Source organism: Neofelis nebulosa, chromosome 9 (genome assembly GCF_028018385.1).
Source record: "Neofelis nebulosa isolate mNeoNeb1 chromosome 9, mNeoNeb1.pri, whole genome shotgun sequence".
In the NCBI taxonomy this organism is placed as follows: Eukaryota; Metazoa; Chordata; class Mammalia; order Carnivora; family Felidae; genus Neofelis; species Neofelis nebulosa.
The window spans coordinates 112207477-112226598 of NC_080790.1; the positions used below are offsets into that span (position 1 = coordinate 112207477).

General features: G+C 44.7%; 1 protein-coding gene across 2 annotated transcripts in view; it reads right to left on the minus strand.

The window, feature by feature from the left end:
• EBF4 (EBF family member 4) overlaps nt 1-19122 on the minus strand; it is a 58517-nt gene that overhangs the window by 30222 nt on the left and 9173 nt on the right. For both annotated transcript variants that reach the window (XR_009248879.1, XM_058685093.1), the window contains exons 3-7: nt 17104-17260; nt 16818-16881; nt 16611-16666; nt 14926-14999; nt 13752-13820 (exon numbers count right to left, since the gene is read on the minus strand). Coding sequence is in view for 1 of the 2 variants with exons in the window: in XM_058685093.1 (XP_058541076.1) it covers nt 13752-13820; nt 14926-14999; nt 16611-16666; nt 16818-16881; nt 17104-17260 (420 nt within the window). In the remaining variant the exon portion in view is untranslated. The remainder of the gene's footprint in view (nt 1-13751; nt 13821-14925; nt 15000-16610; nt 16667-16817; nt 16882-17103; nt 17261-19122) is intronic.

Consider the following 19122-nt stretch of genomic DNA (forward strand, 5'->3'; position numbering starts at 1 on the left):
AAGTAAGTTGAAAGAGCCTGTAAATAATATGAGATAATACAGACTTCAAAGCAAAAAAATTTTTTTTAATTAAAAAAATAATAAAAATAAAATACACACACATATACATACATATTAAAAATAAAGGATCACTAAATGCCCACAAAAAGTTCAACCCAGAAGAGAGCTATAAGATTTTTTTTTTTTTTTTAATTTTTTTTTCAACGTTTTTTATTTATTTTTGGGACAGAGAGAGACAGAGCATGACCGGGGGAGGGACAGAGAGAGAGGGAGACACAGAATCGGAAACAGGCTCCAGGCTCCGAGCCATCAGCCCAGAGCCTGACGCGTGGCTCGAACTCACGGACCGCGAGATCGTGACCTGGCTGAAGTCGGACGCTTAACCGACTGCGCCACCCAGGCGCCCCGAGAGCTATAAGATTTTAAAACTTGTCCACAGTCAATAAAATAGCCAATAATATATATTATTATTAATTTCATACTGTATATATTAATCTTCCACATGAACATTCAGCCTGTCTTTGTGAGTTCCATCAAGTTTTGATGGCTACATTAATATATATAAGCTTTGATATGTATATATAAAAAATGATGAGGGGCGCCTGGGTGGCTCAGTTGGCTAAGCGGCCGACTTCAGCTCAGGTCATGATCTTGCGGTCTGTGAGTTCGAGCCCCGCGTCGGGCTCTGTGCTGACAGCTCGGAGCCTGGAGCCTGTTTCAGATTCTGTGTCTCCCTCTCTCTGACCCTCCCCCGCTCATGCTCTGTCTCTCTCTGTCTCAAAAATAAATAAACGTTAAAAAAAATTATAAAAAAAAAATGATGAAACTCACAAAGACAAGCTGAAAGTTCACGCAAAGATGATAACCTTATATCTCAATTTGTAATAGGTCAAGCAGACAAAGGGAAAGACAGATCCGAACAACCCAGTTAATGATCTTGATTTAATGAATATATATATATAAAGTGGTAGACCCAATTAGACACACAATTAGGTTAGAAATTGGCAACAAAAATAAATAGAAAAACACCACATGCTTGGGAACTAAAAAACATACTTCTACTTCTGCTTCTAATCAAGACTGAATAACAGAGACTACCTTTACCTGTGGCCTGAAAACAAAACAAACCAGACAAAATGCACTGAATATTTTTCAAGGCAATAGACATCGGAGAACAAGAGACAGTGATCCCTAAAAGATGGGAAATAAGTGAGGTGAACCTGACAAATGTCTCAGCATATTGCTTTGAGAGTTTCCAGATCACAGCACAGGAGGGGGGAACTGAGGCAGAGCCCAGCAGACGCCAGAATTGAGGAGATAACACTGAGAGTCCATAGAGACCAAGGTAGCTAGACTTCGTTAGGACAGACCTACCTGGAGGAGAGAGGTACACAGAGGAACCAGAAACTATAATATAATATATGATATGTAAATATTATTGAAGCATCTCCCTCGAGTATTTAGTAGAGTATTTGAGCAGTGTGTGCATATAACAAAATTACCCGAGGCCAAGAAAATAACCACCCAAAAGGAATAAAGAGAATAGTCCTGGTGCTCGCATGGAGATGGGAATAGTGCCTGTTTCTACTAGCTAGACTTAAAAAACTCATAATTCATGAGAGATTGGGTACAGCACTCAAGAAGGTCTTACTTCAGTAGTGGGGAATAATTAGTCCTAGATGGGATATTGCTGTGGAACTGTCTAATAAATCATGAAATCAAGACTCAAAAAGATCAAACTGTTTCCAAGTAACTTAACTGCATCCCAGAACAAAAGCTCAAGAAGATTTATAGGAATACAAAAATATCCAACACCCACAAGGAAAAATTCATGTCTGGCATCTAATTACAGAATACCAGGCATGCCAAGATGCAAAAAAATAAGACCCATAATGAGAATAATCCATCAATTGAAATAGAATAGACACAGATGTTAGAAGTAGCAGGAAAAGACATTAAAAGAGTAATTATAACAGTACTTGGTATACTCAAAAATTTAAGTACAGACATAGAAGATATAAAAAAGATACAAATCAAACTTGTAGAGATGAAAACTACAATGTCTGAGATAAAAAATATGTTGGAAGGGATTAACAACAGACGAAACATTGCCAAAGAAAGGATTAGTGAACTTGAGGCATGGCAGTAGAAACTATCCCAAATGAAAAACAAAATAAAACAAAATCCCCCAAAATGAAATGTCAGTGAGCTGCAGGAAAACCTCAAGCAGTTTAGTATTTAAGTAACTGAAGTCCCCAAAGGAGCGGGGTGCAAAAAAATATTTGAGAAAGTAACGGTAAAAAACTTTCCAAATGTAAAGAAAACTGTAACCTCATAGATCCAAAAAGATCAATGAACTCCAAGCATATGAGACATGAAGAAAAACTACACCAAGGCACATGATAATCAAGTTGTTAAAAATGCATAATAAAGAGAAAAATCTTAAAAGCAGCCAGAGATAAAAGACATCTATGCACACAAGCACAAAGATAATGATGGTAACAGATTTCTCATCAGAAATGCAAGAGAAGGACGCCTGGGTGGCTCAGTCAGTTGAGCATCCTGACTCTTGATTTCAGCTCAGGTCATGATCCCACAGTCATGGGATCAAGCCCCACATTGGGCTCTGTGCTGAGTGTGGAGCCTGCTTAAGATTCTCTCTCTCTCTCTCTCTCTCTCTCTCTTTCTGCCCTTCTCCCCAACTCGCACTCTCTCTTTCTCAAAAACAGAAAGACATGCAAGAGAAGACAATGAACAACATCTTAACAACAGCAGTCAACCCCAAATTCTCTACTCCGTACTATACAAACAAATATTAAAGATCCCCTTCAGACATAAGAAAAATGGAAATCTGGGTCTACAGAAAAGAATGGTTAACTACATGGGTAAATGTAGAAGATATTTTTCATCTTTTCAAAATCTCTTTAAAAGTAATTGGCTGGGGGCAACTGGGTGGCTCAGTCGGTTAAGGCATCCGGCTCTTGTTTCGGTTCAGGTCATGATCTTGAGGCTTTGTGAGTTCGAGCCCCGCGTCGGGCTCTGTGCTGACAGCTCAGAGCCTGGAGCCCGCTTCAGATTCTGTGTCTCCCTCTCTCTCTCTCTCTCTCTGCCCCTCCTCCACTCGTGCTCGCTCTCTCTCGAAAATAAATAAACATTAAAAAAAGCTTTTTTTAAATATAAATTGTCTAAATTTTGAATTTGTTGGCATAAAATTGTTCAAAATGTTCCTGATACATTTAATGTATCTCGAATATATAGTGATGGCACCATTCTCATTCCTGATATTGGCAAACTGTGTCCTTCCCTTTTTTTTCTTTATCAGTCTGGCTATAGATTTATCCATTTTATTGATCTTCTAAAAGAACCAGTTTTTGGTTTCACTGATTTTCTCTATTGTTTATCTGTTTCCTATTTTGCTATTGATTAGTTCCTTTCTTCTGCTTACTTTGGATTTAATTTCATCTCCTTTTTCTAGTTTCCTAGAATGAAAGCTGAAGTCATTGAGTTAAGATTTTTTTTAGCTATGACATTAAAAGCATAATACATAAAAGAAAAAAAATTAATAAACTGGACTTCATGAAAATTCAAAAACTCATACTCTTCAAATAACACTGCTAAGAGAATAAAAAGACAAGCCACTGGCTGGAAAATTTTTTTTTTTTTTTTGGAAAATAGATATCTGACTTTTATCCACAGAACATAGACAGAAGATAGAGAATTCCTACAAGTTAGTAAGAAGCAAACAACCCAATAAAAGGGAGGAGTGATGGTGGAAGATTTGAACAGTCACTTCTTCAAAGAAGATGTATGGATGGCAAATAAGCACATGAAAAGATGTTCAACATCATTAGTCAGTAGAGGTGTGCAAATTAAAGCCACAATAAGACCCCACCACACACCTATTAGAATGGCTAAAATTAAAAAGATCGACTATTATGCTGATGAGAATGTAGAGGCGCTTCAACTCTCATACACGGCTGGCGGGAATGTAAAATGGTACAACCTCTTTGGAAATCAGTTAGGCAATTACTTATAAAGTTAAACGTACTCTTTTTTAAAAATGTTTACTCATTTTTGGGGGAGAGGGAGAGAGAGGCAGAGAAAGAGGGGGACAGAAGATCCGAAGCGGGCTCTGTGCTATAAGCAGTGAGCCTGATGCAGGGCTTGAACTCAGGAACTGTGAGATCATGACCTGAGCTGATGTTGGACACTAAACCAATTGAGCCACCCAGGTGCCCCAAAGTTAAACATACTCTCACTATATGATCTCACCATCACTCTTAGGATTTTTCCCAAGAGAAATGAAAGCACTTGTCCATAAAAGGACTTGGACATAAATGTTTATAAAGCTTTATTTGGAATAGCTAAAAACTGGAAACAGCCCAGATGGCTATCAAGAGATGCTGGCACAAACACATTTTGCTATATTCGTACAATGGAATACTACTCAGCAATAAAAAGGAATGAGCTATTGATACATGCAACAACATGGATGAAACACACAAAGAAGATTATGCTGAGTGAAAAAAACCTAGACAAAAAAAAGCACACATTGTATAACTTCATTTATATAAAATTCTACAAAATGCGTATAAATCTATAATGACAGAAAGCAGATCAGCGGTTGCCTGAGGATTTAGGTAAGGGGAGAGAGGGAAAGATTCCAAGGGGGCATGAAGGAACTTTTGGGGTTGAAAGATATGTTCACTATTTCAATTGTGGTGATGGTTTCATCAGTATATACATATGTCATAACTTTTCAAACTGTATACTTCATGTACATTTTATTGCATATCGATTATACCTCATAAAGTTAATTAAAATTTTTTTTAATGTTTTATTTTATTTTTGAGAGAGAGAGAGAGAGAGAGAGAGAGGACAAGCAGGGGAGGGGCAGAGAGAGAGGGAGACAGAATCCACGAAGCGGGCTCCAGGCTCTGAGCTGTCAGCACAGAGCCTGATGTGGGGCTCAAACCTGTGAACCATGAGATCATGACCTGAGCTGAAGTCAGACGCTTAACTGACTAAGCCACCCAGGCGCCCCATAAAGTTAATTAAAAATAAAGAATAAGAAAACACACCTCTAAGTATCCCATGCATTGAAAAAGAAGTCATAACAGAAATTTAACAATCCTTGAAACTGAGTGATAATAAAAATATGAGATATGAAAATGTGAGCTGTAGGAGAGTAGTATTTTAAAGGAATGTGATAGCCTTAAATGATTGCATTAGTAAGGAAGGAAGTCAGTGATTAATGAAATAAGTGTCCAACTCAAGAAATTAGGAAAGAACAAAACAAAGTCAAGGGAGAAGGGAGAAAATCAAGACAGATGCAGAATTAATGTAATGCAAAGCAAACACACAAAAATTAGAAAAAGATCGATTAGGCTAAAAGTTTTAGAAAAGCGACAAATAGCTGACAAACCTTATTGAAGAGAAAGATATGATACAAACAACTAATACCAGGAATGGAAAATGTTCATAGTTAAAAATACAGCAAAGAAAAAAAAGATAAGAGAACATTATGAACAATTTTATGGAAACAAATTTGAAAACTTAGGTACAATGTATAAATTCCTTAAAAAATATAACTCACTAAAGCAAAGTAAAAAAAGAAATAGAAGGCCTAAAATGTCTACGACCATTTTTTAAAAAAACAGTCAGTGGTTTAAAAATTCTCTCTTCCTCATCCGCAAAAACTCAAGGCAAATTATAACAAATTTTCAAAGAACAAATCATTCCAAACTCATACAAACTCATCCAGCAAATAGTAAAAGAAAGAACATGCCCCTTTTAATTATTTGAGGCCGGTACATCACTAACTGTCCAAATCATACCTGGACATTGTAAGATAATTACAAGCCAATTGCTGTTGAACGTAAATACAAAAACTCTAAATATATTATTAACAATTCCAATTCCTGCAGCATATAGAGAAGACAGTAAACTATTATCAAGTTAGATTTCTACCAGTAGTAATTCAGGATTAGGAAAACCAGTAATGAAATTCAGCGCATTAATAGTTTGAAGGAGAAGAGCTATCTGATCAACTCAGTACATGCAGAGAAAAGCAACATGTGAAGTTCAACATCCATTAATGATTTTAAAAGCCTCCCAAAACAAAAATTTCTTACCAAACTTTTTAACCTGATGGAATATACTACCAAATAGTTACAGTTAACCATGTTTTTAATAGTAAAACATTGGAAACATTTTCTTCAAAATAAAAAACAAGACAAGAATTCCATTGCCACTGCTTGTACTCAGTGTTGTACTTGAGGTTTAGCCAGTGCAATAAAGTAAGAAAAAAAAAGTACGTAAGAATTGAATAGAAAAAGAAACAGTCAAGGTTGCAGAAGACGACTGTCTATGTAGAAAAAGCAAAACAAATCTAAAGACAAAGATCCACATGCAAATACCAATTGCATTTCTCTATACTATCAACAAAGAGTTAGAAAATATAAAGAAAGATATAATTTGTAATAGCAACAAAATATAAACTGTATTAGAAATAAGCTGCTCATACATCTGAATGGCTCATTCTCTCATCTCTAAATCTTTCCTCAAACTCCACTTTCTCAATTTGGCCTACTGTGACCACTCCATTTAAAAATCACATTTCCCCAACCCCCAAATTCCTGATCAGTTTTTTTTTTCTCTATTTTTTTCCACATATCACGCTCTACCACACTCAGAATTACTGCTTTTGCCTATCTTCCCTGTGTCTTCTCCCTCCGTGAGTACAGATACTTTTGTCTGCTTTGTTTACTCTGGTATTCTTAGAGTTTAGAACAGTGCCTGGTACATAGTAGATGCTCAATAAATATTTATTGAATGAGTAAATAAATAAAAAATAAGTATATGTAGTCTTTATTGAGAAAATTATACAACTTTACTGAAAGGCATTAGAGAAAATATACATAAATGGAGAGAGAAACCATATTCATGGATATGGATTCAGTAGCAAAAAGATGTGAATTCTCTTCCAAATTAATGTACAAGTTAATTGTAATATTAACCAAGGCATCCAAAGATCTGTGTGTGTGTGTGTGTGTGTGTGTGTGTGTGTGAGTGATTTTATAAGTGGATCCTAAAATTTATATGGAAACACAAAAGGCCAAAATATGCAATATTCTCCTCAAGAACAAGAGAGGGTAGGAGGCTTGCCCTACACACTTGTTTATACCATTATTGTAGAGCTATAGTGATTAAAAAACATGATGTCAGCACAGGGATTATCAAACAGATCAAAGGAATAAAACAAAGAGTCTAGAGACAGACCCACAAATAGAAGGAAACCTGATTTCAAATATAGATGATACTGCAGCTAAGTAGGAAAGGATGAAATATTTAATAAGTGATAGTAGAGTAATTAGTGATTCATAAATAAAAGTAATTAGAATGACTCCTTAATTCACACAATGCCTCCAAATTAGTTCCACATGGATTATAAACCTAATTGTAAAATGAAAAACTGTAAAACCTTTACAAGAAAATATAGAAGAATATCTTTATGACTCAGCATAGGGAAAGAGTTCTGAAATAAAACACAGAGTAAACACCATGAGAAAAATATTGATAAATTCAATTACATTGTGATACCTGAAATACACCTTCCTGATAAAGGATCAGTATCTAGGATTCAGAAAGAACCATTAAAATCAATATCAAAAACCCAAACAATTCAAAAAGAAAAATGGGCAAGACGTTAGCATATACTTAGCAGAAGTAATGCAAATACCAATAAACAAATAAAAATATGCTCAACTCCATTAGTAATCAGGAAAATGCAAACTAAAGCTCCCACATAATTCCCTGTGTGCCCACTAGGCTGGCAAACACGAAGAGGTTTGACATCAGTGAGTGTTGGTGAGGACGGAGAGCAATAGGAACTCAATCACTGTGGCTGGGAGCACTACTCAAGACAACCATCTTGAAAAACGCTTTGACCTTGACTCCTGAAGTTAATCACGTCCACACCCTATGACCTGGCAGATCCAGTCTCAGGTTGACATCCTAAACACACTCTTGCACCTGTTCGAATTGGGAGAGACAGACAAGAATGTTCAAGGCAGCTTTGCTTCTAACAGCAAAAACAAAGCACAGCCAACCATAGCTAAATACCGCACAATTAAAAAGAACGTTTTAGAAGACTACTACAACGTGATATCACTTTTATAAAGTTAAAAATAAGCACAACTAAACATATTGTTTACAATCTAATTTTTAGCTATTAGATATTTTTTAGGTATTTTCAGGATGAACCCACAGTTCATTTACTCATCACCTTTAGGAGAGGGGGTAGGCATTGGTGTGAGATAGCAAAGGCTTCAGTAACACTTCTAATGTCGGGCACCGGGTGGTTCAGTCAGTTAAGTATCCGACTCTTGGTTTCAGCTCAGGTCATGAGCTCAGTTCGTGGGTTCAAGCCCCGCATCGGGCTCTGCACTGATAGTGTGAAGCCTGCTTGGGATTCTCATTCTCTCTCATTCTCTCTCTCTCTCTCTCTCTCTCTCTTTCTGCCCCTTCCCAGGCTCACACTCTCTCTCTCAAAATAAATAAATAAACTTAAAAAAATAGTATTTTTAATGTTCTAATTTTAAGTTAGTTGGTAGGTTCACAGGTGTACATTGATCATTATGCCTCATAATTTCTATCTTGTTATATTTTTCTTCTGTATGTATTATATGGGACACAAGAACTTGGTTATTTTTTCAAATGGATCAAATATTTAGATGTAAACAATGAAACCATAAAGGTACCAGGAGAAACCATAGGATACAGTTTTAAAAATAAGTTTGGTGTGATAGAGGCCTTTCTAACGATGACAAAAATCCAGAGCACTTAAAAGATTGAGCGGTTGGGCAAGTTTCGTTATAAGAAGTTACAAGATAACAATCAACTAGAAAGAAAAAAGAGCGATACATGCAAAGGGCTAATTTCCTTAACATATACTCCTACAAATCAATAACAAAAGCCAATCCTTCGTAGAAAAATACACAAAGGGGGCACCTGGGTGGCTCCATCAGTTAAGCGTCCCACTTCAGCTCCGGTCATGATCTCGTGGCTCATGCGTCTGAGCCCCACATCGGGCTCTGTGTTGACAGCTCAGAGCCTGGAGCCTGTTTCGGATTCTGTGTCTCCCTCTCTCTGCCCCTCCCCCGCTTGTGCCCTGTCTGTCTCTCTCAAAAATACATTATAGACATTAAAAAAACTTTTTAAAAAGAAAAAGAAGCAAAGGATATGAACAGATAGTCCACAGAAAAGGAAATACAAATAGACTTTAGATACCTGAAACCATGTTCAACCTCAGAGTGACAGAAATGAAATTTACCAGGATATCCCAATACACTTTGCTGACAGAGAAAGATTTAAAAAAAATATATACATATAGTGACCACTGCTTGTTGCATTTTTCAACCCCAAGATCACTTGCCTTTACTCCCTGAAGATTTTACTGCTGCATCACTACACAAACTCTTGGACAATGATCCTGTCATAACGCTTGGTGGTTTCAGTATCAATATAGATAGATAGTTCTTCCAAGACGTTCTCCTCTGCATTCCGTGAGCATCACTCCTCCGGTGACCTTGTCTCTACCTTCCCTTGGCCACATCTTACTGATAAATGTAATCCCTGAATAATCCTACCTACGGACAACCCACGGTCTCACCATCTTCTAACCTCCAGCTCAACCCCTTTCTGGTACCTCAACTCCAAAAAATTGTTTCGCCCCATCACAGAACCTGCATGCCATGTGTCTTGCTTTCTCTTCACCCGCCCATATTCCTCTCCCTATCTAGCTTAAATTCCTGGTTCCATTTTCGTAAACTCCCTTTGCATACTCTTTTCGCTCTCTTGCCCTCTCGGGTTTCAATACACTCACCTGGCAACCCCCTAATTCTGCTTCTATGCAACCGGCTTACCTGTTCTGCACCTGCCCTCTCATGTAGTTTAGCGTGGCTGGAGAAATTTCTCACTTATGACCATAAACCTGAGGCAGGCCCTTCGTAGCTGCTTGGTAATCACATGACGTTTCCATGGTTCACTCATCCTCCTGGACAACTATTTCATGCCCTACTGTCTCCTTCTCCATCCTTATCCTTCACTGTTGACCTTGCTTCCCCTTACACTGAGAAAACAAAGCAATCAGGAAAGAAGATGTCCTGATTTGCCCACTTCCGGGTCCAGGCTCTCTGACTTCCTTGCTCTGTCCATTGAGAACTGTCTGTGCTCCCAGCTAAACCAGTCCTCCACCCATGCATGGGATCTCATGCCCTCTGCTGACTAAAGGACATGGCTTCAGCAATTTCCACCTCTATCTCTCCTGTAGCATCATTTCCCCCTTTCCTACTGGGTTCTCTCTTCAGCATATGAAGACGCTGTATTTTTTTCTTGACCTTTTCATTTCTCTGATTTCTTTATTTTAATTTTTAAGAAATGTTTATTTTGGGGTGCATGGCTGGCTCCGTTGATTGCGCATCCGGCTTCGGCTCAGGTCTTGACCTCACAGGCGAGTTCGAGCCCCGTAACAGGCTCTGTGCTGACAGCTCAGAGACCGGAGCCTGCTTTGGATTCTGTGTCTCCCTCTCTCTCTGCCCGTCTCCCGCTCTCTCTCTCTCTCAAAAATAAACGTTAAAAAAAGTATTTTATTTACTTACTTTGAGAGAGAGAGAGAGAGAGAGAAAGAGTGCAGGTATGCATATGTGAGAGCAGGGGAGGGGCAGAGACAGAGGAAGAGAGAGAATCCCAAGCAGTGAGATTCTGAGCAGGGAAGCCTGCCCCAGGCTTGATCTCACCAACCGCCAGATCATGACCTGAAATCAGCCAACAGTTGGTCACTTAGCCGACTGGGCCACCTAGGCGCCCTTCTGATCCCTTTAGAGCAAAACCAGAGTTCCTCTGTTCACTGCCTCTAGTCTCTCTTCTCCCGTTCTCAGACACCCTCCTAACAGACTTCTGCCCCTCCACTCTATTGGAATAGCTCTTGTTCAGGTCACCAATGTCCCCCTCATTGCTAAATGTAATGGTCAATTCTTAGTCTCCATGAGATCATGACCTAAGTGGAAATCAAGAGCTAGCTGCTGACTGAGCCACAAAGGTGTCCCTGGAATGTTTTCTTACTCAGACTTCTAGGACATTCCACTCCTCCGACTTTCCTTGTACTGCCTTGGCTGCTGCTTTTCATTCTCCTTCGCTGGCTCTGCATCTCCATGACCTCCAAACACTGGATAGACCAGATTCAGTTCTTGGACCTCTTCTATTTTCCTTCAGCATTGATTCTCTTAACGACTTCATTCATTCATTCATTCATTCATTCAGATTTCTATCTGCAGCCTGGACCTTTCCCTTGAGATCCATCTTCATGTTTTCAGCTGCTTATCAACCCCCCCGGACATTTAACAAACATCTTAACACCAAACTCCTGACCTCTCTCCTCCCAAACCCACTCGTCCTGAAATCTCTCCTCAGGAAATAGGAACTCTGTCCTTCCGGGCTGATCAGCTCAGAAATCTTGGATATGTCTTTAACTCCCCTCTCTCTGTGTCACTTTGTCTCTCCTCCCGTAACAGATCCTGTCAGCTCTGCCTATGAAATTTATCCAACCACTTCCTGCCTAACACCCCGTCTATAACAGCCTCCGCTTACCCTCACCTGGATAACTGCACTGGCTTCGTAACTCAACTCCCTGCCTCCCCCGTTGCCTCCTACAGGTCATCTGCAACACACGAGTCAGAGTGATCTTGCTAAAATATAAATCAGGTCATCTCATTCCCCTCCCAAACCTCTCCTGCCTGCCCCCCTATCCCCCGCCCATGGCTTCCATGCCATTCAGAATAAAAGCCAAAGTCCTTATAATGATCTATATGCAACCTACAAGGCCCTGTCTGCATGGTCTTGCCCGCCTCCTCCCCCACCTGCTGGTTCTCTGACACCACCTCCTCCCATGGTCCCTCTTCCTCCGGTCACCTGCGCTTTCTCGCTCCTCCTTAAATGCATCAGGTACGCTCCTGCCAAGAATATTCTTCCCCTGGATTCAAACATGGCTCACTCCCTTACTTCCTTCAGGCCTTGGCTCAAATGTCATCTTTTCAGCGAGGCTTTCCTTAAATACTCTAAAACTGCAATACCCCCTTCCTGGGCACTCTCTGATCTTTCCTGACGTTTGCTTTTTCTCCTTAGCCGTTACCACCATCTAAGATAATATCCATTTCACTCATTCAGTTTGTGTCCACCTCCCCTGCTAGATCATAAGCCCATAAACACAAGCATTTTTGTCTGTTTCAGTCACTGATTAATCCACAGAATATGGGAGAGACCCTGGCACAGAGTGAATATTAAAAAATGTATATTTGTTGAATGAATAAACAACATATTTAATTGGCCAGAAGGTGGGCAACAGGCGTTCTCAAAACTGCTGGTACGAATACCAACTGTGTAATCTCCACAGAAGGCAAATTGACAATAACTATTAAAATTACAAATGCAGGGCCACTTGGGTGGCTCAGTCAGTTAAGCGTCTGACTTCAGCTCAGGTCATGATCTCATGGTTCATGAGTTCGAGCTCCGCATCGGGCTCTGTGCTGACAGCTCAGAGCCTGGGGCCTGCTTCAGATTCAGTGTCTCCTTCTCTCTCTGCCCCTCTTCTGCTCATGCTCTCTCTCTCTCTCTCTCTCAAAAATAAATAAACATTAAAAAAATTACAAATGCACATCTCCCCTGACCCAGAAGTGCTGCTTTTAAAGTATCCTTCATATAAATGCATGTATGTGCAAAGTGACACATGGAGAAAGTAAGCCACTGCAGAATATTTTATCCCCGAAAAGGAACGAAAACAGCCAAACTGTCCAGCAATGGCAGACTATAAGAAATTATAGCTTTTCCATCCCATGGAATATTTTGCAGTGGCAAAAAAGAAGAAAGAGACTTCTTGTGTCCTGATGGAACCTCCCGGATACACACGTTTTTTAGAGAAGAGAAAAGGAGCTGAAAAGTACAGTTAGTGTGCCACTGTTTTTATAAACATAAAAGGCAAGGTACAAAAAGAATATGTATCTACATTTTCTCATCTATGTGCAGACTATCTCAAGAAAGATGCCCAAGAAACTGCTAACAACGGTTGCTTGTTTGGAGGGCAATGGATGGGTGAGACGCAGAGGTGGGAGCCTTCCCCCCCTCCCCCGATAAACTCTTTTAAACCCGAATTTTTGCTCCTGTGAATGGTTATCTATTGAGAGGAGAATAAGGAGAATAATTCAAAAAGAAACAAAATAATTTTTAAAACATCGTGGTGGCAGCACGCATCTTTACATGTATCGCCTTGACAATCCTGTGACTGAAACCCAGCAAGTATGTCCCCACTTTTCAAACGAAGGAAACGGAAGTTTAGAGACGTCAAGTCAAGCAGTGCAGGGGTAGAATGGGATGGGGGACTGGAACCCTGCTTACCCTGCCTTTCTCTTGCCAGCCCCTCAGTCCTCCCAGCCCATGTTCTGGGCTCTGGTTCACTTCCTCCGGCCCCCACCCCCACCCCTGGCTCCCCAGAGTGGTGTCCTTCCACAGGGACCACACTCCTAGGCCCAACCCCAGAAATCTACCACCGGGAGCTTCGCTCAGAGGCCAGGGGTGGCAGCTCCCTGGAGTCTGACAGTTCGTCTCTGCTTAGAGCCACCAACAGGAGGGTGGGTGTGCCACCATGCCCCGTGGCTGAACCCAGCCCGCCCTGGCCCCCCAGGGCCTCCAGCCTGTACCTGTCAATAATGACCGGGTCAGAGGGTGTCTCGTTCCGGTTGCCACAGCTCTTCCGGTCACAGCACCGGCTGGGGGAAGATGAGGAGAGAGGGAAGGAGGAAAGGGAGGGAAAGAGAAGGGGTGTGTGTGTGTGTGTGTGTGTGTGTGTGTGCGCACGTGCGCACCAGTTCGCACACATGCTTCAGGATGAGGATACTGATGTCCTGTCTCTGACTATGGAATCCCTGGTCCAGGGGACTCATTCCCAGGAGCCTGGGGGAGAAGGAAGGGTCTTCGTGGGGACCTGGAGAGCCCAGTCCTGAGTGCAAGGTTGGCTGGGGAACCCTTGTCCCAATGGCATGCTGCTCCTGGCGGATGCAGGAAAAGCAGGCTGCCGGCCACCTACAGGGTCTCTCTCTCTCTCTCTCTCTCTCTCTCTCTGGATACTTTTTATACACATAGAAAAGAGCTCAAATTGGAAGCATGCAGCTCATAAGTTTTCAAAAAGTGAACCCACCCATGCAACCAGCACCCGGACCAAATGTGACGATGTGATCAGAGCCCCAGAAACCCCCTCATGCCTCTTCCTTGTCACTACTCTTCCCAAAGGTAGCCAGTGTCCCAACCAGATTTTTGAATACTATTCTCTTTTCCGTGCATGAAGAACTGCCTGTCAGGACCCTGTATGACTGGCATCTCCGGAGGAGACCTTGCCTAGAAATGCCAAGCTCTGGGGTAACGAGGGAAGGGGAGCCAAGAGCTGTGCCCCACCACCCCCCCCGCCACTGCCCTGCCCCCCCTCCCCACCCCGCTGAGGGAGCACCCCGAGGTTCACCTAGGAAGCAGCAAAGTTTCCTCTCTCTAGCTCCTGAGCTAATGCGGGAGGCCCAACCCTGCCCCCCCCTCCCCCCAGCAAGCCTCCCCTGAGCTTTATTAGTTAAGCTTTCCAGTGGTGGCAGGAGGCCTCTCTTACAAAAACACTTGGCGAAGCCACATAAACAGGCCAGGCTAATGGGGCCTCAAGGACCCTCTCTTCAGCCAGCACTGTGCTCAAGGGCCTCCCTCCTCCCTCACCGCCTTCCCCCACCCGGCTTCCCTAGGGAGCTGCAAGGAGGAGGAGGGGGGTGACAGTGGTCAGGGGCAGGGCCTGGTGGGGACCGAGGGGCAAGGTGCAAGTGACCCAAACCTTCTCACCTGCACATGATCTCATGAGTGAGCAGCACTCGGCACATTTCGGGGTTCTTGTCCTGCCCCTCATAGATGATGGCCTGGGGGGAGAGGGGGAGCGCACAGGCTCGAGGGGAAGGAGGCTCCTCTCAAGTCCAAGTGGAGGGAAGAGATGAGCCCTGCCCCCAGGGAAGATCATGCCCTCCAACTTGCTCTGGACCTCTGGGGAGCCCAAGAAGGCAAAGCAGGAGCTGGGATCTGGGCCAAATCAGGACCACCACAGTGGGGGGCGGGATGGGCTAGAGTGTCCCGAGGTCGGTCTACAGATTCTGGTTGTCCACAGGCCACGCTTTCCAGAGCCAGCTCTGTTTGAGGCCGGGGATGTCCCCAGACCACAAGGACCAAGGTCAAGTTGTTGGTGGGGTAGACACACTCTTTCCTCCACTGTTTCCATGCCCCTAGTGGACCTCTGCCTCCTGCTCAGAGGCACTGTCCCTCTGGGCTCTCCGTATCGTGTCCTCAGCCCAGGCCCATGTGTCCCCCTTGCACTGTTCTATCAGCCTCCCCATGGGTCCCCTAGCATCCGCTCTGCCCCGAAGCAGGGAGTGAGAGCTTCATAAACTGCAGCTCTGGCTTCCCACTTTCTAACCCTCTGCGCCTCCCGGCCAGCCCTCACTTGTGGGGTCCCTGTCTCTCTGGACCTCCTCCAACCCCTTCCACATTTGTCCCCTGCACGGTCCCATTTGCCACACTGCCTGGTCTGCCTGCCTCCCACACCGCGGTGACCGCAGGCTTTCTAGAAATAAACCACTTCTTCCTCTGCCCGGGGATTGTGTGGAGGCTACTTGAAGACTGTGGGAAAGCCCGTCTCCACCTTGCATTCCAGGCCACTGACTGGCCCATTTGTGACACAACCCTGCTCCTTACCAGCACTCACAACTTCTCTGAAGAAGCCTTGAGTCTTGGGGCCCTGCCTTTGGCAGGATCCACAGGGATTGACTCAGATTTCAATTTCCCCAAGCTCCTTATGCTGGCCTCTGAGCCTCCTGTGACCTTCCATGGCTGCAAGGCACTAAGGATCTGCAGAAGCTCTGGGGTCCCACCCGGTCCCCTTTCTTGGACCAGTGCTCCCATCCCCCAGCTGTGGTTAGTGTAGGCTGCTAAGGGCTTTCTCTTGAGAGTTGCCCTCAGCACATAGGAGCTGCCTAGCCTGGAAATGTCTCAAAGGTTACACTCTCCCCTTGGGAGTGGTCCACAGCCAACGACTGACTGATACAGGGTACATAATCCTGGCCTCCTTGCCTCAAGGGGGCACAACTCGGGTGCCATTCCGTCTCTAGAGCTCCCTGCGGATCAAGCTGAGGCTAGACTCCAGCTGGGACCACGTCCTTGCTGAGCCCCGCTCAGCCTTCTCTGTCCTGCTTCCTTCTCTCCCCTTCTCCTGAGTGCTTCTCCACTGCTCCCCAATAAAGCCCATGCACCTGAATGCCCCGCTAGGCTGGGCTTCTAGGGGAGGCAACCTAAGAGCCTTTGTACAAATATTACCTTCTTCCAGATTGCAGGGCAAGGCCATGCACACCCTCCTGCCGGGTGGGGGCTGGACCAGTGGGGAGAGCAGCATGGGGGAGGCGGGGGCAGGGATGAGGATTCACACTCAAATGGGGTCCGAGAGGAGGGCGGGATGGGCCTGAGCATCCCCTGGGCTGGCTCACCTGCTTGGACATGGAGTCAATGAGGCGCACATAGAGGTCCTGCTCCGTCCGAAGTCCTAAGGGTGGGGAGGTGGAGAGGGCTTGCTGGGGCCTCCGATGACGCCACACCCTCCCCACCTGGAGCCAGGCCCTCCTCCGCTGGAGGAATGGGGCCTTCTACGTCACACAAGGTTCGGGGATCCTAGACGTCCTCTGGGCGTCACTCACCATTGTTATACACCAATCGGAGGCGGTAATGGATCCCGTTGTTTGTCTTTTCAGCCCCAGGTTCCTGCAGGGACAAGATGGGGAGGATGCTTAGTGTTCACGTGGATCCTCCAGCCTCCCCTCAACGCCCCCCCCACCTCATCCCACTCCCTCTCCCTCCCTTCCATCCATTCCACCCCCCTCTCTGCCCGCCCCTTCACGGGCTATCCTATTCAACTGCCCAGTGGGAGGGGGTTCCGGGAAGCCCTCCCTCCCCACCCCATGCTCTGGCCCACGAGCCTCTCACACGGTCCTTTTCCACGAAATCGATGAAGGCTGTGCGCTCCACCTCCACGGGCTGCCCCTGCCGGTCATACATGGCCAGCACGAAGTGGAAGAAGTTGGATTTCCTGAGGTTGGAGGGGGGCTGCTTCTCAAAATGTGCGCGTGCCAGGCCCACGCCACTGCGAGGAGGAAAGGAGCTGGAAAACCACCGGAAGTGCCCTCCGGAGAGAAAGACCCCATCGCCTCCGACCAGGAAGGTGTGCTGGTCAGGACATGGGTCTGACATGGCAAGAGTCTGGGCAAGAAATTAGATTGGATGGGCCCATTCCACCCTTGCCTTTGCCAGAGATCTCAGTTCTAGACAGGGCTCCCCAGACGGCAGTCACCCTAGCCTGCTCTGCTGGCGACAAGTGTCACAGCAGGAAGCAGTTGAGACAAGTTTTCCCCTGGGCCCCACATTTTGAAAGGCTGATCTCTAAAACCACATATATGAGCGGCCAATCTAACTGACCAGAGGCTCCTGTGACTGCCCTTTAGAGCATCAGGGGGCAGCGAGGAGGTTCTGGAACAAACAATCCACTGTACCCCAGCCCGTGACATGAAACTGGTGCAGGACCACTAATCTGCCCAGCCCACAACCAGGGCTATGTCTGAAGGCAGGGGGTGTCCTCTGTAGGTATATAGGGACCTGCCTTCACACTTTGGGAAAGATACACGCTGGTTCCCTTGGGCAGAAGGACCTTCTGGTCTAGCCTTGCCCAGACTTTCTCCTGGCTCATCAGAAACGATTCCTAGAAGCAAAGCCTGGGTGAGAGCAGAGGGAAAACAAAGGCCCTATTCATCAAGTATTTCCTCAGCCTCAACGACGTACCAAGCACTGGACACATGGCACTGAGTGGGGCCAGAATTAAATGCCTGGAAGGGAGGGAAGACAGATACAGAGAGCTATAGCACAAGGCACAGTGGTGGGTACTCCCCAAAAGATGTTACTATGCAAAAAATCTATAGAGGCAAATCACTTCTGTCTGTGAGAGGTGAGGGAAAGCCTTCACAGAGACGGTGGCTGTTCCCCTGGTTCTTGAGGAGTGACTAGGAGCTCGACAGTTGCAGCAGGCCAAGGGGCAGAACAAACAGCATGAGAAATGGTTGCAGGTGTGAGGGTTGGTGTCACTGGACCAGATTTTAGATTTCTGGATTTTTTTTTTTAACGTTTATTTATTTTTGAGACAGAGCATGAATGGGGGAGGGTCAGAGAGAGAGAGGGAGACACAGAATCTGAAACAGGCTCCAGGCTCTGAGCTGTTAGCACAGGGCCCGACGCGGGGCTCGAACTCACGGACCGCGAGATCGTGACCTGAGCCGAAGTTGGATGCTTAATCGACCGAGCCACCCAGGCGCCCCTAGATTTCTAGATTTTAGAAAGTGAAGTGAAGAGAAGAAAAGTTGCATTGGTAGTGCCAGACTGCGGAGACACAAAAACCAGGCCATGGAGTTTAGACTTTCTCCTCCGGGCCACTCTTAAAAAGAGTGTTCCTTGGGTCTCTCGTAGCTTCAGATCCTCCTTCTACAAAAGGCGGCTGTGGCCACAGTCACTGGGAAATGAGGCTTCATGGCATGCACAAGTGTATGTGGGGGGCTCTGGGACACCCTCCAGGAACGGACCTTACTTGACTTGGCTCAGGCTGGCGTTCCCGCGTGTGGTAGCCAAGATGGTGCCCCATGATCCCCTCCTCCTGGCATTCGCGCCCTTGTGTAGTCCCCTCCCAGACTGTATCGGGGTTGGTCTGTGTGGCCAATAGAATGCAGCACAAATGAGAGCACATGATTTCCAAGGTTAGGTCATAAAAGACACCGTGGCTTCTGCCTCGTTCTGTTGGATCAGCCACGCAGGGCAAAGCTGGCTGCCATCTTGTGAGGACACTCAAGCAGCCATGTGGAAGGTCTACATGGAGAAGACCCAAGGTCTTCTGCCAGCCCTCAGCTTGCCAGAAGCCTGAATAAGCCACATTGGAAGAAGATCTACCAGCCCCAGCAAAGCCTT